This window comes from Eptatretus burgeri, chromosome 6 (genome assembly GCF_056783735.1).
Source record: "Eptatretus burgeri isolate ZD-2024b chromosome 6, Ebu_testis_v1, whole genome shotgun sequence".
Lineage (NCBI taxonomy): Eukaryota > Metazoa > Chordata > Myxini > Myxiniformes > Myxinidae > Eptatretus > Eptatretus burgeri.
Window position 1 is genome coordinate 86,277,192 of NC_140966.1, and position 21,506 is coordinate 86,298,697.

At 47.3% G+C, this 21,506-nt stretch overlaps 1 protein-coding gene and 1 pseudogene across 11 annotated transcripts in view; one reads left to right on the forward strand and one right to left on the reverse strand.

Moving 5' to 3' along the window:
• Positions 1-21,506, forward strand: part of LOC147025248 (A disintegrin and metalloproteinase with thrombospondin motifs 6-like) — a 416,527-nt gene that overhangs the window by 357,411 nt on the left and 37,610 nt on the right. For 9 of the 10 annotated variants that reach the window (XR_015059408.1, XM_085886030.1, XM_085886034.1 and 6 more), the window contains 3 exons: positions 10,063-10,186; positions 10,589-10,669; positions 18,566-18,729. Coding sequence is in view for 8 of the 10 variants with exons in the window: in XM_085886030.1 (XP_085742156.1) it covers positions 10,063-10,186; positions 10,589-10,669; positions 18,566-18,729 (369 nt within the window). In the remaining 2 variants the exon portion in view is untranslated. Of the gene's footprint in view, positions 1-10,062; positions 10,187-10,588; positions 10,670-18,565; positions 18,730-21,506 lie in introns of those variants that run through there. The other variant, XM_085886038.1, reaches the window with a different exon arrangement.
• Positions 1-21,506, reverse strand: part of LOC147025250 (uncharacterized) — a 68,246-nt pseudogene that overhangs the window by 14,809 nt on the left and 31,931 nt on the right. The gene's annotated exons all lie outside the window — the stretch shown is intronic.

Below are 21,506 nucleotides of genomic sequence, written 5' to 3' on the forward strand. Positions count from 1 at the left end.
AGTATGTGAGCGTAATGGGGAGGGTGTGGGTGATGATGGATCCTCTTATCGTCCACGAATAGGAGACTACTTTGCACCATTGTTCGATGTTCTTTCCGGCTAATTTTTTTTCCTCATTCCCACGATGAAATATTTCTTTGTTTTACTTTGTAAAGTATTAAAAACGACTTTGACAAATGCATAATGTACTAGTAATGAACACAGAATGCTTCGATAACTTAGAAATAAGGTATACCAACGATTGTTTATCGTGTTTTAGTCATCCACAACCTATGCCCAATGATAGTCTCGCGTATGCATAGCGTAATAATTCCCAAGCACGTTATTCATAGGTTATAAGTAAGTCACGGGTACCCTAAACATTACTTTGATGTGTTTCGACGTATGAGGAACTTTCAAGTAGCGTGTTGCGAAGTGTGAACAACGTTCGTGTAGCGTGCTGCGAAGTGTGAACAACGTTCGTGTAACATGCTTACAAAACGTTACTCATAGGCTAGAAATAAGTTTCGGGTACGCTAATGTTACCTCTACATGTTTCGACTGATGAGTAACATACAATTAACGTGTGTCAACGATCGCATAACGTGCCTACAACTTATGGCCAGCGTAGCGGAACGTGTGAGCCAAACGCCGAGTACGTCAGTACGTCGTAAAATTTCAAGCATGCAAAATTTTTTGGACAACCAAAAAGTACAACGATTTAAACCAACATAATACGACCTATGGTAGTGTTTTTCAGCGTGCAACTAATGTACACATTACGTACCCATAACGTACTGGACGTGTGCCAGCGTTTTAGACAAATTTTTCATAAATCGGCATACGCTGGCTAAATCGTCAAGGTGTGACAGCCCCTTAACCAGGAACCCATTCGAGTGAACTTGTCCTGTTTTTTATGTGTGCCGTGAGAGGCTGTATTGTTAACATAACGATTAGACTAGGAAAGTGTAATTTATGCATATCCTCTCTGGGCAGGACACCTAGGCAAGGTGAGGTGGGAAAAGAATGGTTTTGGACTAGTCTGCTTCCTGTGTGTCTTTTAAAAACCTCCCCGCAAGCCACGATGGTTCTAGAGGTGCTGTGACGCTCGCGTGGTGGTAACTCACCATGGCGGCAACTGCGTCAATGTTACCGCAGCAGCAATTGCATGCCACATGAGTGGCACAGTTTGTCGAGGAGAAGGGATTCTCGGGCACTGTGGGTGTGGCCGCAGGGGAGATGATATAAGGGGTTGTCCATGGAGGTAGTCAGTCAGAAGAAGCCAAAAACAGAAGAAATCAGAAGCAGTTGAGGAATGTCCTCAGGCAGACCCTCTCCCTTTCTCACACTTCTCTTCACCCTGCTTTTCTTCTTCGTCTCTCTGCTGGGTGCTGTGCCGTGGTCTGGTCCATGCTACTTCCCAGGGTGGCCTGCTCACATTGGAGCCAATTTACACATCCCTCACCTTTGCAAGACATTGCCTGCCCCCCTTCCCCCATTCTGAGTGAATGAGTATGTGCTCGTGGGGCCTTGTCTTCCTATTCTGTATTCAGTGTGTTTATTTATTTATTTAATTCATGTCCGTCTATCTGTCATCTTGGGATTCTCCGTTCGTGTTGTCTGATGGTTCCTTTTCAATAAAGCTGTTATTTCTTAAGGTTACGAGGCAACTGATTCCCTCCATCCACATGTGCGTTTTCAGAAATCCCTGGGGGATATATGAAGTGGTAAAATTAATTTATTTTAACAGACTAGTTGGATTTAGATCTCGACTCGGTGGAGAGCCACATTAGCCACTCAATCGTGATTCTCTTTGATAAAGCCATTCACAAAGCTCATTGCTTTGGCATGGCGGTTGTGTGTTAGCAGATTCCATTGATGCAGCAATATATGATGTGATATTCAGTTCTAAATTGGTTAGGAGGATGTTGTTGAAGCAGCTGAGCAGCTAGCAAATAAACCACATATATATATATATATATATATATATATATATATATATATATATATATATATATATATATATATATATATATATTGTTGCGGATTCGCGCCCGCCGGCGTGCTGATGGCCACGTAACTCGAATCGCGGCACGTCGCCCACCGGACGGACAATCCAGTCGTGACCCTCTCGGACTAACGCCGGGAACCAGTCACGGGTGGACCTTTCGGTCTCACCGCGATCGAGCCAATCAGCCCCCGCGTGGGATAGGGTTGCTCGCCAAATTCGACCTACCTAAGTACCCACGCGGTGGGTAGACCGGGCGATCGCACCTCGCCGCAGGTCGACTTCGGACACGGGCCACTTAAGCGACCCGTTCCGTACTATCAGAATAACCGAGCGGTGTTATCGTCGACCTCGACGGTTCAATTAATTATCGGGCGTATTCAGCCCACTACCAACCCTTTACGTGAAGCAAGATGAGGATTCAATGAAGGAAATGACGAAGCGAAGCGCGAAACAGTTCAACACAAAGCACATTTATTCGCGACGAACGGAAAGCACACATTCAATTCCACCAAAAGCACACAGAAAAGACACAATGCAATTTACACAAAAAGCAAATGTAAAAGCGAAAACACAATGCAGAGCTAATACCGACTACCGAGCACACGGCAACACTTATACAATTCTACTTCACAGACGGCGCCGACAACACATACCCAAAACCCAGGAAAGAATACCCTCAAGGATGAGGCGGGCCTGAGGCCGAGACCGGGTCGGCCTACCCGTCTGGTGATGAGACGCGGAGCGGCGATGGTGCCTCAACTCCGCGGGCCTCGCGGACAGTGTCTGGTAGGGGGTGGGAAAGGGGCCCCCTTGGTCGCACTATCTCAGCGCGGGGGGGGGGGGAAACAGGAGGGGGTTGCTGATGCTCGCGGTATAGAGGATTTTTATTATCCCGCGACGAGCGTCTCCACCTCGGCCAGGTCGCGCTGTCGGCCTCCCTGGGGTGCAGCTCCCTGCACGACGCGAGCACCCCCTCGTCTGCCCTCGCCGCCTCTCCACAGCTCCGTCCCCTCCGTTCCGACTCCAACGCACACGACGACCAGCTCCTTCTTGCCAACTCCACCGCCCGCGAAGTCTTGACTCTCTGTTCCCGACTCTCCTACTCTCTGGACTGACGAACACGGTCGCTATTATAAGCCCCGTGGCTTCGCCTTTGACCCCCTCCCTTCGAACTTTCACCTCGCTCCCCATTGGCCCGAGAAAAAGTGGGCGTGAATGCTTTTTGATCCGTTTTTGAAGCACAAAATCCGTGATTTTGTACACGCTGTTCGGCGCGCGCCCTGCACGAGTCCAACACCAGTACCCACAGGCGGCGCAAGAACGGTGGCGATGCGACGGTTGCGAGGTGTGACGTGAAGGTCGTGGCGGTTGTGGTGAAGCGGCGTTGTGGTTGGTGGTTGATGTTGTGGTTGTGGTGGTAATCATGGCGGTTGGTCCAAAATAAAGATAGCAAAAGAAAAACGGCTATCCTGAAGAGTCGCAGCACGCATAAATGACATGTATTCCCACTAGACAACGGGTTTGGGCCTAACTACACATGTACTTACCGAGATACCTCACCTAAGGGACCTGAATGGTGGTTTGCGAATTTGGTAACCACAACACTACCCCCTCCCCTTTTTACAGACTCGTCCCGAGTCGTCAAATTTTCGTGTGCCATCATGTGTAGTTTTCCCCTAGTACATTTTACCTATGGATCCCTGAGTGCGACATTCATGGTATTCGTGTCCCCAAAATAAATAACCTGAGGGCTGCGTAACTACCTAAACAAACTCACTCACACGGACGACTTAAATAAAATTGCCGGCGCTAAGACAGACATGCCGGGGGCGCACTCATATTTACAGTACATCTTAACCTTAACTTACAAATTTTACACTAAACCATGGCCCAGGATCATTGAACTCTGCAAAAAGAAAGCAGTTAGCAGGGAGCCAGGCTGCCCGCCTGCAGTCTCTGGCTCAAAACAATGCAGGTGACAGGGAACGTGGCTGGCTGCTCACACGCAGTCCAAGGCCTTCCCTTTTGAACTGAACGCAGTGAACCACAACGGTGCACGGGCTGCACAAACGTAGTCTCCGTGCCAGCTCAAGTGGCACACGCAATGAACACAACGAATGGATGGATGAATGGTGTGAACACAAACACGGTGCACGGGCCGCCACTGCAGGCCCGTGTTGTAGCTGCCAACAGGGCAGTTCTCGCAGCTTGCAAACTGTTGCCTTGATCCTGGCGCACATGGAAATGAACAGGGGGGGCAAAGCAAAAATTGAACGGGGCTGGTGAACCTGGGCAGTGGGCATGGCATGGCAAAGGTGAGCAGGCAAACACAGCCCGCAGAAGAAGGCCGCTGCAGGCAAACACAGCCGGCAGATGAACTGGCCGGCACGGGCCTTGAAGAAAAACAGCCAGCAGATGAACTGGCCGGCACAGGCCTTGCAGCACAGCAGCTGCAGACGATCCAGCCGGCACAGGCCTTGCAGCACAGCAGCTGCAGATGAAGTTGGCCAGCCTTTGCCGTTCCGTGGAGGTTGGTGGAGGGAGTGCGGTGGTGCTGGCCACTTGGAAGGCGGGCTCGGACCTACCTACCTGTCTCCCTCCCACCTATCGCCTTTGCCTGTCACTGTACATACCCACTCCCTTAATTTGTCAAACCCCAATTTAGCCCCAACTTAATTTTTTTCTGTTGTTTTTATTTTTACTCCCCCACTATAAATCATCCCCTAACCCCCTTTATCGTCCTTGTTCGGCTAACCTATCCTGTCACCTAGCCTACTCCCAACCCCTACGTTCCCTTCCCGGAGGGGAACAAGGGAGAGCTAACGTCCTGTGTCGAGGCCCAACGAAGCCTCAGAATGGCCTCCCCAGAGTTCGGCGATCTAACCCAAAGTGGGTCCAGCGGCCCACAACGAGAGCGAGGGGATGGATGGTGCGGAGGGGTACATCTCCTAATCTACCCTATCCATTTAACAGTTAAACTACCCCGGGGCTTTCAACAAGCGCCTCTTGCTTAAACTATTGGTTCTATAAACCCAGATTCCCGTCGCCTGTGTTGGTGTCCTCACAATTTCGGGCCTCGCCCCCCCAATTTTCGCTCCATGCCCTCACACGGTCTCCTGGCTGGGACACGTGGCTCCCTTTGGCAGGCACGACCCTCTGCCGAATCTCCTGCTATGGCACCCCCGGGCACTACACTGCCTCCGAGCCTACCAGCTCCCTAACACCGGGGAGTGCCCCCCATGGCACCTCCCCTGAAACGCACACGTGGCAGGCTGGCTTCCCAGGCCCCTTTCCGAGGGTCACCCTTGCCCACAACACTGCCCACGCGGCTAATGGCGCCCCGGGCCCCCGCACCAAGCAGGCGCACCCGTGCCCACTACTCTATCCCGGCCCCCCATGGGCCCATGGCCTACCGCGGCCGACTAGCCTGGTGCCCGGGGTACCCACTCAGCGATACTCACCTTTCGCAGCCACGCTCCCAAGCCCGTCAACAGGGCTCCTGCACCCCTCCAAATGGGTCTCGAGCCTACTTTCCCACCAACAACAAAACGACCTCCATTTTTCAATTTGACTAACCCAGCTAACTCACTCTACACTGACCCCGGGGTCCCTTGGGCGGGAGTCACTCCTCCCCCCAATCACTCATCGCACCATGCATTCCCCATTCGCTCCATACACACAGACCCGCTGGCCTCACTCACTCACCAAGCGCATGCTTGAACTTCACTCACCAACTACTCTTCAACACACTCACCGCTGAACTCTGCCATCCTTCTAACTACATCCCCTAACTAACTCGTGCTCCCACGTCGTCCCTTAAACTACAGCACGTTCCTTTTAACACTACGTCGCTAAGCTACGTCCCCGCTACACATCCACAAGTCTGTCACTGTCTCCAAATAAATCATTTTATTTCCCAACCTAAATCTGGCTACAATCCCTCTAAGTAATCCATTCCACGGACTCCATGAGGACTTACCTCTGCCCCATGAAGTCGGTCTAACTAAGCTAACCCTTCCCCCTAACTAGTTTCCATCCTGTGCCCAGGCAAGGAGGTCTTCCACCCCTTGCCCAGGAATCCTGTGCACCCGAAAGTGAGGCTTGCTTTTTTTTTTTTTTTCATGCGCATCACCAGCGCGGCAACTCGCGCACTTTGCACCTGCCCGTGACGTCATGCAGCTGCACGTGTACCTCGTCCCTCCTTGGACGGTACCATCCGGCAGAGATACCCCTCCTGCCGGATTCCAACCCCACGTGCAGCCATGGCGTCACCGTGCGCATAAAAAAAAACACAAGCCCCACGTCTCGAGGGGTTCCCCACGCGAACACATGTGCTTTGCCCGTTGGAGCTTAACACACACGATCGCGTGGAGAATCCGTCCGGTCCAAATCCATTTACCTGCCTAAACTTTGTCCGTCCGCGGGATCGGCAAATCCACCGCGTGCGTTTCCGGACCGGGACTTCACTCTCGCAAGCGAGCACGTGGTGGTCTCGTGCGTTGCACAGCACGAACCGCGTGCTCGCCGCTGGGTGAACCCGGCACGGTCCCCGAAATAGCTACAGCCGCTACTCGGCTTTCTTTCTTCTGTCGCCTTCGTCGTCGCCATTCAACCCACGCACACCTGCGTGTTACGACGCACACAGTCCACTCCATCACATTCACACCGGGAGACGCGGCTGCGTGCTCTCGCATGCCAACCGACATCTCCCTCACATACCGCTCTCTCACACACACGGCCTCCCTTGCATTCGGCCGTTCACTCCCACGTGCCTCACTACTCACACAAACCATACTACTCACACACGCGGGGGCACTCAACCGCTGTGCCTCATCCACACTCCGTGCCTCACTCACACACGCGGGGGCACTCACCCGCGGTACCTCACTCACACACGGTGCCTCACCCCCACACGCGGGGGCACTCACCCGCGGTGCCTCATCCACACACCGTCCCTCACTCATACACGCGGGGGCACTCAACCGCGGTGCCTCATCCATACTCCGTGCCTCACTCACACACGCGGGGGAACTCACCCGCGGTGCCTCATCCACACTGGCCGTTCCATCCACACACACGGCCTCACTCACACACGGCGTGCTGGGAAGCACGCACTCCGGCACCATCGCCACCACACCACTCACACACGGGGTCGCTTCCACACACGGGGACGCACTCACACCTTGCACCACACACACAGGGACAACCACACTGGGGATTCGTGTCCCCACAAGGGTCTCCGGGGCCTCTATACCCCCCAAGCTCTCCGTGCACCTGTCCACAGCACTCCTCCCCTCAACCTCGCAAAGCACGACCGAACTCACCTGGTCGTGACTCACCTCAAGGGGGCATACTCCCTCCCCTCGTTCCTGGAGGAGGCCATCCAGGTGCTCGCACTGGGTCTCTACACGCTCCGCGAGCTCAACCCCATTGTCCTCCACGACCTGTGTGTGTGCGTCACTTACCCCGTCTTCATCGTGTTGTCTCTCCTCTATCGTTCCCATCTCCCGTGTCTCTGCCAACTCTTCACCCTTTACCTCTCTTGTCTCAACTATTATTTCCGTTGTCGTCATTTCGTGTCTCGTCTCACACGTTTTGGTCTCCCCATTTAATTTTTCCCTTTTGGTCACCGTCGATTCCTCTGTCACGACCCTCGCCCAACACGCCCCCTGAATTATTTTTTTACCCGCCTCCACCGTGGGCCTGTCAGCCGTTGCACCCCCTTCCAGCTCGTTTGCTCCCACACGTGGAGTCGCCATTCCCAGCTCCCTGGTCACGGCCTTCATGCCCGCCTGCAGGCATCGGCCCATGTTCTGCGTCTCACCCCGCAGCTCTTTCATTTCTTCCCTCATGTTTGCTTCCATTCTGTTTATTTGCTTGTTCATGTCTTTCATTTCGTTTTTCATATTCGTATCCATCTTTTGTGTATTCGCATCCATCGTCGTTTTCACTTCATTCATTTGCTTGTTCATGTCTTTCATTTCGTTTTTCATTGCCGCCAGCATGGCGCATAGCTGGGCCATGTCGGGTGCGCTTGAGTGAGCCGTTTCGGCAGGGGTTGGGGAAGGGTTTTGGTGGAGAGGGGGGGGGGAGGTGTCATACACCACGGCCGCTGCCGCACCCATTTCGGGCTCTGGGTTCAGTTGGGCGAGTCCGTGTTCCTGCACAATCAACATTTCCTGCACGGGGATTCCATCCTGGACCATGGATCCTACACATTCTACATCCATTTCTAATACCCCCGGCTCCCGCTCGCCTTGAGACGCCATCTTGCTTCTCGTGAAGGGTTAATTTCGCTCGCTCGTAATTTGGAGGGAATCGGGGGTCGCTTCTCTCACCCCTGGACCGATTCCCGTGAATTTAGCCGGAGACAGGAGAGCCCGTTTTCCTGTTCTCCGATACCAGTGCCGAGAGGAGGGCGATGGATTTGTATCGCACGACCTGACACCAGTGTTGCGGATTCGCGCCCGCCGGCGTGCTGACGGCCACGTAACTCGAATCGCGGCACGTCGCCCACCGGACGGACAATCCAGTCGTGACCCTCTCGGACTCACGCCGGGAACCAGTCACGGGTGGACCTTTCGGTCTCACCGCGATCGAGCCAATCAGCCCCCGCGTGGGATAGGGTTGCTCGCCAAATTCGACCTACCTAAGTACCCACGCGGTGGGTAGACCGGGCGATCGCACCTCGCCGCAGGTCGACTTCGGACACGGGCCACTTAAGCGACCCATTCCATACTATCAGAATAACCGAGCGGTGTTATCGTCGACCTCGACGGTTCGATTAATTATCGGGCGTATTCAGCCCACTACCAACCCTTTACGTGAAGCAAGATGAGGATTCAATGAAGGAAATGACGAAGCGAAGCGGGAAACAGTTCAACACAAAGCACATTTATTCGCGACGAACGGAAAGCACACATTCAATTCCACCAAAAGCACACAGAAAAGACACAATGCAATTTACACAAAAAGCAAATGTAAAAGCGAAAACACAATGCAGAGCTAATACCGACTACCGAGCACACGGCAACACTTATACAATTCTACTTCACAGACGACGCCGACAACACATACCCAAAACCCAGGAAAGAATACCCTCAAGGATGAGGCGGGCCTGAGGCCGAGACCGGGTCGGCCTACCCGTCTGGTGATGAGACGCGGAGCGGCGATGGTGCCTCAACTCCGCGGGCCTCGCGGACAGTGTCTGGTAGGGGGTGGGAAAGGGGCCCCCTTGGTCGCACTATCTCAGCGCGGGGGGGAAACAGGAGGGGGTTGCTGATGCTCGGGGTATAGAGGATTTTTATTATCCCGCGACGAGCGTCTCCACCTCGGCCAGGTCGCGCTGTCGGCCTCCCTGGGGTGCAGCTCCCTGCACGACGCGAGCACCCCCTCGTCTGCCCTCGCCGCCTCTCCACAGCTCCGTCCCCTCCGTTCCGACTCCAACGCACACGACGACCAGCTCCTTCTTGCCAACTCCACCGCCCGCGAAGTCTTGACTCTCTGTTCCCGACTCTCCTACTCTCTGGACTGACGAACACGGTCGCTATTATAAGCCCCGTGGCTTCGCCTTTGACCCCCTCCCTTCGACCTTTCACCTCGCTCCCCATTGGCCCGAGAAAAAGTGGGCGTGAATGCTTTTTGATCCGTTTTTGAAGCACAAAATCCGTGATTTTGTACATGCTGTTCGGCGCGCGCCCTGCACGAGTCCAACACCGGTACCCACAGGCGGCGCAAGAACGGTGGCGATGCGACGGTTGCGAGGTGTGACGTGAAGGTCGTGGCGGTTGTGGTGAAGCGGCGTTGTGGTTGGTGGTTGATGTTGTGGTTGTGGTGGTAATCATGGCGGTTGGTCCAAAATAAAGATAGCAAAAGAAAAACGGCTATCCTGAAGAGTCGCAGCACGCATAAATGACATGTATTCCCACTAGACAACGGGTTTGGGCCTAACTACACATGTACTTACCGAGATACCTCACCTAAGGGACCTGAATGGTGGTTTGCGAATTTGGTAACCACAACAATATATTGCTCTACCCCCCTCCCCCCCCCACCCACCAAAACCACCTCAGCATGTGGGATGTGACCGGAAGCTTGGCTCTTCAATGGATGAAGATCATTGTCGTGTATGTGGAGGAGATGGCTCAACATGCAAGGAGGTCAAGGGAATTTTTAATGGTTCAGCGCATCGTGGAGGTGAGGCCTGACATCATGGATGCGCGCATTGGAAAACATGCACAAAATTGACCAAAAGTCAACAGTCTTGCATGATTTATATTGATGAACAAATTATCATGAACAGGATGTGTTTCACTAAACATGTCACCTTTGAATTTGAGTTCTGCTAAATTGTGATGAATTACAAATTTGACCATGCAAATAACAGGCGATTTAACCAACTAAATATGTTTTTCACTTCCAGGGCCGAAAGTAAAGTTTTATATTCCATGCAGTTTGCTTTTGTTGAGCTTTGTTACAAAGTGTTTAGACAGGCATATTTTAACCAATGTAAAACAGAAATCAATTTTAATTACTCCTGATATCTGCATAAGTCGTGGTAATGCCAACTTTGTTTCTGTCTCACCCATCCCATTTCAGCTTACCAAGAAGTGGTACAGATCCCTATGGGTGCAATTCGTATTGAGATCCAAGAAGAAACCCTTTCAAGGAACTACATTGGTACAGCATTATAGTACAGTGCATCACTTTAACCATGCCCATTCACTGCTGCCAATCTTCCTATTCGTTTCACTCCACATTCATTTTCCAATACAGATGCATCTCGTATTTTTATTTCATCAATCACTTTTCCACCTGTCTGCCAATATACTCTCCACCATAAAAATACCAAACGTGTAGAATTGATAATGTTATTGTTGAAGGACTATTGAAACGTTCATTCCAAGTGCCTTTTTGAAATGAGGGCTTTGTAGAACACCTGATTGCAAGTTTCCACATAACGTAATTGCCTCATGCATTAATTGTTCAGCACGGTAAACTCATGCACCCTTAGATTTTTAGAGTTGACATGAGACATTCTGAGGAAACTTAAAACAGTTTCCAAGACATCTGCAAGTGGATCATCCAAAACAAATGCTGATTACATTCTCTAACTGAACAGCCCTCAGTAGAGTGCATACCTCCGCCAAGCTGAACAGTTTATGTTTTGTATCCCACTAATAGGCCGGATCTGCATCCAGACCTCAACCAAAATCTAATCGGCTTGTTCTTGTCACCAACCCAACTCATCCACCAAGTTTTGTCATAATCCATCCACAACGAGTTGAAATATCATGCTATACATCAGTTTAGCCATATCGATTAAGGTTGAAGAATCACTTTAAAATTCTGGTATCCAGATCTGGATCTTTACCAAAATCTTAGCCATTCATCCGAGTCACACTCCCAACCTGTCCACCAAGTTTTGTTTGAATCCGTCTATAACTTTTTGAGATATCCTGCTCACAGACAGACAGATACACAGGAGTGAAAACATACAGTGCCGTTCAGAAAGTATTCACACCCCTTGACTTTTTTCACATTTTGTTGTGTTCCAGTCTGAATTCAAAATGGATTAAATTTAATTTATTTTGTCACTGATCTACACAAAATACCTCACAATGACAAAGTGAAAACGTGTTTTTAGAAATTTTTACAAATTAATTTAATATGAAAAGCTGAAATGTCTCGTGTCAATAAGTATTCAACCCTTTTGCGACGACACTCCAAATTGTGCTCAGGTGGATTCAATTTCCTTTGATCATCCTTGAGATGTGTCTGCAATTTGACTGGAGTCCACCTGTGGCCAATTCAGTTGATTGGACATGATTTAGAAAGAAATACACCTTTCGATATAAGGTCCTACAGTTGACAGTGCATGTCAGAGCAGAAACTCCATCATGAAGTCCAAGGAACTGTCCGTAGAACTCCAAGATAGAATTATGAAGAGGCTTAGATTTGGGGAAGGGTATAGAACAATTTCTAGAATGTTGAAAGTTCCCAAGAGCAAGTGAGCTCCATTATTAGGAAATTGAAAGAATATGGAACTACCCAGACTCTTCCTAGAGCTGGCCATCCAACCAAACTAGGCAAGAAGGACCTTGGTCAAGAACCCAATGACCACTATGACAGAGCTACAGAGTTCCTTGGCTGAGATGGAAGAACCTGCTGGAAGGACAACAGTTTCTGCACCACTTCAGCGATCTAGGCTTTATGAAAGAGTGGCCAGACAAAAGCCACTCCTGAGAAAAAGGCACATGACAGCATGCCTGGAGTTTGCAAAAAGGCACGTGAAAGACTTTGAGAGCATGAGGAAAAATATTCTGTGGTTTGATGAGATGAAAATTGAACTTTCATCTGAATGCGAAGTGCTACGTTTGGCGGAAACTGAGCACAGCTCATCACCCATCTAACAACATTCCTACCATGATGTATTGTGATGGCAGCATCATGCTATTGGGATGATTTTCAGCGGCAGGGACTGTGAGATTTGTAAGGATAGAGGGAACAATGAATGGAGCCAAATACAGGCAAATCCTTGAGGAGAACCTGCTTCAGAGTGCAAAAGACCTTACACTGCGGCAAAGATTTATGTACCAACAGGACAATGACCCCAAGCATTCAGCTAAGCCAAAGCAACATTGTAATGGCTTCATAACAAGAACATGAAAGTCCTTGAGTGGCCCAGCCAAAGCGAAGACTTGAATCCCATTGAGAATCTGTGGAAAGACTTGAAGATTGCTGTTCACTGACACTCCCCATCCAACTTGATAGAACTTGAGCATATCAGCAAGGAAGAATGGGAGAAAATCCCCAAATCCAGATGTGCAAAGCTGATACAGACATACCCAAGAAGACTCAAAGGTGTAATCACTGCCAAAGGCACTTCTACAAAGAATTGATCCAGGGGGTTGAATACATATTGATGCAAGACGTTTCAGCTTTTCATTTTTAATTAATTTATAAAAATTTCTAAAAACATGTTTTCACTTTGTTATTATGGGGTATTTCGTGTCGATCGGTGACCAAAAAATTAAATTTACTCCATTTTAAATTCAGTCTGTAACACAACAAAATTGTGACAAAAGTTGAGGGGTGTGAATACTTTCTGAAGGCACTGTAACCTCATGCACTTTCGGTAGTGGAGATAACAATCCATTCCAATGCCATGTCTGTCAGAAAATGAGAGGAATCAAATCATTGGACACCGTCTTCCATTAGCCATTTGTAAGGCTCTTAAAAGTAGGGAGAGGAACTGATTATGACATCAGAAGACATTAATAAGCCACTGCATCAACAAGAGATGTGCCAAAAATGGACATCCCAGGATAACAACTCTCACTCAGGACCGATACATTTGCACCGACCCATCTACGCAATCGGTTTCAAACTGCCCAGAGTACTGACAACACACTCCCTGGACCTTGATGCAGTGATTGCTGTGGGAGATGGACATACCTGGTATTTAAATTGTTACTTCAACTTTGGATCTCTATGTGAAAACATACAGATCCAAATGGCTTTCAGTTCTTCGATTTTTGCATGTGTGCTTGAATCTGCCATTGCCGTTTCCACCTCATTAAAGTTAAGTTTTCAGAACTGGATTTGTCATGCTTTTCTGTTATATATTCATCCCTGTGTTGCTGTTTATGTTTCTGTTCAATTTTCCAAGTGAAATCTTCCCTCGTTGTGCTGTATTTGTCAAATTTGTTTTTGTGTTGTTCAAGGCCTATACCTACGAATAGCCGCTGTGAAAATTCTGTGTCCGTTTTGTCTCCATCTTCCTCGTTGTACTTATTTCTTCCCAACTATTGTACTTTCTACCTCACCTCAGGTCAGGTCAGGTCTGGGAGCATAGCATGCGCCGGAGCAATGAATCGCTGCATCCACTTTCCGCTGGTACTCCAAGGGCCTCTTTCTGGCCACCCCCCCCCCCCCAGGCAGATGCCTGGCCCATCCACATCTGGAGATGCCGATCAACCTGCTGCAACTACGCGACACATGGTCGGCAAGTTGGCCACCTCCACTCACGAGGCTTCCTCGCTGAGAGAATCTGGTGAGCAGGATCAGCATCAGGAAAACCAGCCACATGTCCATACAGCTGCAGTTGATGCTCATGGACTATAAAGGTAACACATCTCATCTGAGTCTCTCTCAGCAACCGCTCGTTGGACACAGTCTGACCAGCGATAGCCAAAGATTCTCCAAAGAGACCAGCAACTGAAGGAGTTGTCTCTGTCTCAGATCCTTGGTCAGAGTCCAAGTCCCACATCCATAGAGCAAGACTGGAAGGATCAAGGACCTAAAGTCTCGGACTTTCGTCCTCCCGCATAGGTACCAACAGCTCCACACCCCATGATCCAGTGAATCCATGACTCCCCAGGCCTGACCCAGATGTCTATTGACCTCTGGCTCACAGCCACCAGAGACATGAATATCACTGCCAAGGTAAGTGAATCTCTCTGTGACCTCAACATCCTCACAACAAACAGGTACAGACAAGGTAGCAGCATCCAAGATGTCATTGAAAGCCTGGATCTTACCTTTGACCCAGGAAACCCATAATCACAGCACCTCCAACTCCTCATTCAGCACCTCAAGGGCCCCTGAAAGGATATCCAGAGTCTCCGCAAAGATGACTGCATCATCTATGAAATCAAGGTCAGAGATCTTGACATTCCCAAACGATGCACTGCAGCTTGATCTCTCTGACATCCTCCCCAGAATCTTGTCCATAAAAGCACTGAAAAGTGTGAGGGGCAGTACAAACCCCTGACGAACTTCAGCAACAATTGGAAGTAAGTTGGGGATTGAACCACCACACCTCACAGCAGTCTCAATACCAGAGTATAGTTTGGAAATCAGATTGATCAGTTTTGGTGGCACCCCACGAAGACTGAGAATCCTCAAGAGAGCATCCCAATTCACTGACTTCTTCAGACAGGCATCCTGCAGCCTCTTCCCACTCTTCAGACCTTGAAAAATCACAAGCTGGTCAAACACTGAAATATGTCTTTCAATCCTGACAAATCCCAAACTCTCAATATTTCTCTCCGAAAGGACCATATGGCAAACCCTCACATCTACTTTCTTAACATTCTTTTTGAGGAAGTTCAGTCACTACAACTTCTAGATCTCACTCTTCTTCTTCTTTCAGCTGCTCCCGTTAGGGGTCGCCACAGCGGATCATCCATATGATCCGCATAGTGATTTGGCACAGGTTTTACGCCGGATGCCCTTCCTGACACAACCCTGGTTGCCTCTTACGACACAGGGATATGGTACACCTATTTTAACCGGGGTATACACCGGCCCAGTATACTGGTACTCATTTCGCCGACCTTGGAAGGATGACAGGCTGAGTCAACCCCCTGGTGTATTAATTCAGTGGCCCAACGGGGCTTGAACTCAGGACCTTTTGGATCCCTAGCCGCTGCCCTAACCACTGCGCCAACACCAGGTGTCAACTTCTAGATCTCACTATCAGCCATGATGCTTCTTGGACGCACCATGTTTCAAAGTTGGCCTCCAAAGCTAGCTGCCGACTGGGCATCCTCCATCGTACAAAGTCCTTCCTTGGCACACCTGAACTCCTATCTATGCACAAGGCCTTCATCCACAGCTTGATAGAATACTGCTCTCCCCTCTGTCCTGGCAACCCTGTCTCCCACCTTGCTCAGCTTCATGCCGTGGAAACGAAGACCTTTCCAGATAATTGGAATATCCCACGATGAAGCTGAGTCTATGGGCCTATCACTTTCTCATCACAGACAGGCCAGTGGTCTCTTTGCCTTCTAAAGCGTCCTTTCTGGTCTTTCACCCTCTGGTCTTTCCTTACTCCCCCCCCCCCCCTTCCAGGTTTCTGCAGGGTACACTCAGTCCACCATCAACCACTTTCTGGTGAAACTTTCAAAATCCAGAATCACTGCTGACTGCTCACCTCCACTCATTTCTTGTTCTTTTTCCCACCTGTGGAACCAAATTCCACATTCTCTCCAATCTCGTTCTTCCCTCCAGGACTTCAATACTGCAGTTCACCACCATCTCAGTTCATCCCCCATCCAAAACTATGATATTTTCTATACCCGTTAACCTCCCCAATTCCGACCACACCTTGCAAATTTCCATTTTTTCCTTCATGAGTGTTGACTTCTGTATCCACCATGTCCACCCCATGCATCCTCCCATTCCCTCTTTCCTCCCCTCTTCCCTTGTTTTTCCCAATTCTCCATTTATTTTATCCTTCAACTCTGCTGTTAGTGTTTCTCCCCTCTATCTCTCTCTTTCTACTGTTCATTTTGTTCTGTTGTGTTCCAGCTCTTCCACGAGCCTTGACTGTACCCAAAAATACATTCGCCAACACTCAGTATTCCGTGATTTGGTCACAATAAAATGGACATATAATTATTCAGCATTTATCTCTGTCAGAGGTTTGCACCTCATCTGTGTCCCATGATATTACATAAATCGGAGACTGGAGAGGAGACGGTAGAAGACAGAAAGACCACCGACCTGCTTGCGGTGAGAGAGTGAGAGGCCCAAAGACTCAGCCTCATCACTTCTTCCATTAATGAAAATTAAACATATAATGTACCTGTTTCACACTCATATCATTCTCATATGTAAATGAGTTTTATAAAGCTAGTATTATGCCGATCAACCTGCTGCTGCTTAATAAGGAATAGATGAGGATTAGCTAATCAACTAAAAGGGCACTGAGGAGAGCGCATACCTCCTCCACGCAATGCCTGATCCAGTAGACCATATCGGGCCCAATAAATATTTCAGATATCATGCTATGTATTGTTTTTGGCCCCATCTCTCAATGGTGAAGAATCACTTTTTAAATTTTTTTTAAATCTTGTATCCGAATCCGGATTCAGATCTTCACCAAAATTAAATCAATTCGTTCTTGTCGCACACCAAACCTGCCCACCAAGTTTATTCCGAATCTGTCCACAACTTTCTGAGATATCGTGCTACCGATCACTCAATGGTGAAGAATCACTTTTTTAAATTCTCGTATCCAGATCCAGGTCTTCACCAAAATCTAATCAATTCGTCCTTGTTCAGCCAAAAGGTTTGGCACATCCAGTCTGTCTACCAAATTTCATCCGAATCTGTCCACAGCATTTTGAGATATCCTGCACACAAACAGATAAACAAACAAACAAGAAAGATGACAAACAAACGCATCGCAATATGCTTGCAAAATTCATAAAACAAATCTGACCTTAAGAATAATTGGGGTTGAATTCAATGACCAAATATGCAAATCCTCTTCAAATTTCAAGTCAATCAGATGAAAATTGAGGATTTTAGAAATTTCACCGAAGTCGTTGATCTTTGACTTGTGTTGACCTTTTGGCCAATGTTGACCTCAAAATAATTGATGGTTGAATTTAGTGACCTGAAATATAAATCCTCTTCAAATTTCAAATTAATGAGATGAAAAGTAAGGATTTTAGAAATCTCACCTGTCATTGACCTTTGACCTATGTTGACATTTTGGCTGATGTTGGCTTCAAAACGAATTGGTGGTTGAATTCAATGAAAAAATATGCAACTCCTCTTCAAATTTCAAGTCAATCGGTTGAAGATTAACAATTATAGAAACTTGGCCTACATTGACATTTTGGCCGAAGTTGACCTCAAAAATCATTGGTGGTTGAATTCAGTGACCTGAAATGCAAATCCTCTTCAAATTTCTAGTCCATCGGATGAAAATTGAGGATTTTAGAAATTCTACAGTTGTTGACCTTTTGACCTCAAAAACAATAGCCTTCTTGCTCATGACAAACTCTACTAGGTGGTGAGGTTGGAAATCGGTTTAAAATTGTGACCTTTAGGCGATTGACATACAAGCAAACAGACAGAGACAGGATAACGCACAGGACCAACCAATATACTTGAAAAATCTTCTATTTTCGCAAGTAACAACCAGACGGGTGAAAATGTAACCTCCTTCAACCACAGGTGAAAGGAGGTAATAATAATATTTTTTCTTTAATGTTAAGTGCAAATGTGCAATACCACCTCAAGATCATATTATCTTTCTGGTTATGCATACTACGGTGCATTCATGCAACAGACGACCCGAAGAAACTACATTTAACTGAATATCTCCTCCATTTACTGTACCTTCATAAGTTTGCTTTTCTAACCGCAGTGCATCCACTCTGACATAAGACCCAGTGTGTAGTCCCGAATGCCCAGGGGGCATCGACCAAGCAAAAGGTGGTGCCTCACAACGCAGCACCTCCTGCATTCTCACAGCAGATATGAGCATGTTGTACAGTCTTCTCTACTTTGATTTCAACACTTGAAGAGAGAAAATGTTCCCATATCTGGTCTTTATGCTGCAGGATATCAAAATGCTGATAATTTGTTGTCACATTAGCATGTGATCTTTTTCTTCTCAACACCCAGAGTGCAATGCTTTATTATCAAAAGCTTATGCTCTGTCAATTTTATCAAAATATTGTTATATAAATTAGGTTGTGTCGAAAGTAATACTATCAGTTCGAATTTTTCATTGTAGTGATGAAAATATTTTTTGGCCTGTTCTTGAGGCAGCACTGAAATCCGATAATGATGACTACTACATCAATGGTGCTTGGACCATCGATTGGCCACGGAAATTCAGTGTGGCGGGAACGACATTCTCTTACAAGCGTCCTACTGATGCTCCAGAGTCCTTGGAAGCCCTGGGGCCGACAGATGAAATCCTCACAGTTATGGTAAGATTAGTAAATAAGGAGCTCACCTGTTGATGGCACAAATTTGAATGATCTAACATTATCCATTGACTAAGAACAGGAAAGGTCTTTTATTGTACCAAAGGTCTTTTATGTTTCCATTTTTTATTCCCCATTCTTTGCTGTTTCTTCAGAAGATATATTATTTGAAAATGGAATTTAAAATAATTACCCTTTCATAAGTCTTTACTAATTACTACAGTGATCAAGCACCAAGGTGAATTTTTTCTTTACAGGAGCAAGGCTCATGGTAGAGCAAGGGAGAGCTGACAGTGAGACAAACATCAAGGAAATGAATGAACAGGAAAAGAGGAGCGAGAGCAAGGGAAAAATATTGAAACTAGCAAGGAAAATAGTTGGGTTAGGATAGGTGAATGGGGTTCATAAAGATCGTTGGTCAGAATTGGGGATGACGAGAGATGAAGGTGCACTGCTTGCTTGAAGTCCTGGAGGGAAGAGGAGAACAGAACAATCTCTGGAAGGTGAATGGATAGATGAGAGAAGCAAGGAAATATTGAGTTGAGGTGTGCAGTCAGCCTGGATTTTGTAAGTTTAACCACCAGCAGGTGGTCACTGGAAGAATGGATGCTTCCTGGAGTAGATAGGGTTGCAGGACTGAGGGAGCAAGTGGAGCAATATCAGATTATAAACAGAACAAAACAGATCACCGACTTGCCTGTGATGCGAGAGCAACAAACACTGTGCTTCGACCTCATCACAGGAGATTCCACAGAATCGAGAAGACACAGATGTGATGCTGGAATGCCAGCCTATCATGGTGAGCAAAGACCTCATACACTGTGAATAGCTCTGATTTTCCAAGGAAAGACTTGGATGTATGGAAGATCTAACCTCACGCCCGTAACCGTTGTACCACACACCATGGAGGTTGCTTCACTCACCATGGGGCCTATCTTTTTTTTTTCCTCTAAACCCTCTATCATCTTCGTCATGTGGACGGTCTCTTTCTGGGGCAGACATCCACACAGACGCAATATTCTTCTAGGCCATTATTATTCTTCAAACATGTCCCTGTGGAATTTTCCTTTGTCCCCTTAAATGAACTTGCCATTCCACTTTTTTTTCTGTGCCCCTCCCTGTGCCTGTGCCTGTGCCACTAAAATCTCTCATTTTTTGGTTCATTTCACCAATCATTTCTCTTTGATTTTCATCCATTTTTGCTCCCAATTTTGGAGAGATTGTCGGGACTAATCCCACACTCCTGATCACCAGATGTTGTATCCGAGGCTCCGTTAATAGAGCGTCTCTACGTCGAAGTTCTTATGTATGCCTCCGTGGATTTGCGAATGTATATTACTGCATTGTTATTTTACAACTTTACTGATCCCCAAGGTCGCCCAAATAAGCCAAAATTGATGGCACATGCACAGGAGGCAGATGGCTCAAACACGTTTTCTTAGCCTTTAAAGGGTTTATTTATAATGAATATGGGGGAAAAGATGGATGAAACGAGCAGTTCTAAACAAACCATGCGACTCAACAGACACAAAGAAGGAAATGGGGTCACGCAAACTTATGTACAATGATGAAATATAAATAAATAAAACCTAACCCACACGAGGTGCCACAGATGACATTTATACAAGCATTAAAAGTGCAGGCGAGGACTTGCCTTTGACTATGTGTGGTGTAGATGCAGGACTACCTGCAGCCCATTTGATGCAGGAACGAGACGAGAGCCACCTATGAAGCAAGCAAACGACGAAGTAAGCCAGCGACAAACTCAACCAGCGACAAAGTAAACCAGCCACGAGGAGCAAATCCCGAGCCATCCCGAACATCCCCACCTGAACCACCCCTCAGGACACGATCTCAAGGCGCTTCCTCATCCGACTCCTACTCCATGCAATGAACTCTTGCCTGTCCTTTGTCTCCTCTCAAAGCCCTTTTTCCTGGTTTCGATCATCCATGCTTCTTCTTTACACTCGAGTCCTCCTGCATGCCGGCAGCCCTCGTGTGTCCATACTCTCAGCACATCCCTGTCCTTCTCTGGGCTTGTCCTCCTCTGGGCCGTCCCGCCCACGCGGCGGCCCCAATCAAAATTAATCCATTGCCTGTTTCTGGCCTCGACAGCGCATTATGCTGCCATGGCTCGCATACACAGATCCTGATAGCCTTTTCACACACATTTATACACCTGTGCCTTTTTGTGATTACAAGTCCTCACCTGGCCCCACTCACAAACAACATGTGTTAATGCATACAATATTACCCTGGCTATCCTATCTATAAATTGCATACGCTGCCTCCTCAGCATCACATTTTACAAGATTATTTACTCTGACAGGTCACTGTTACATGCAAATCCAACCTACTCAAATCACACGGACAATACAACATAAACCACAGTCGAGCGAAGTCGAGCTACATAAACCACAAAAAACCCCAACCCCACCCCTTTCCCCATGTAATACATATATATATATATATATATATATATATATATATACATATATATATATACATATATATATATATATACACATATATATACATATACATACATATACATATATATATATATATATATATATATATATATATATACATATACATACATATACATATATATATATATATATATATATATATATACATATACAAATACATATATATATATATATATATATATATATATACATACACATATATATACATATATACATACATACATATATATATATATATATATATACATACATATATATATATATATATATATATATATATACATATAT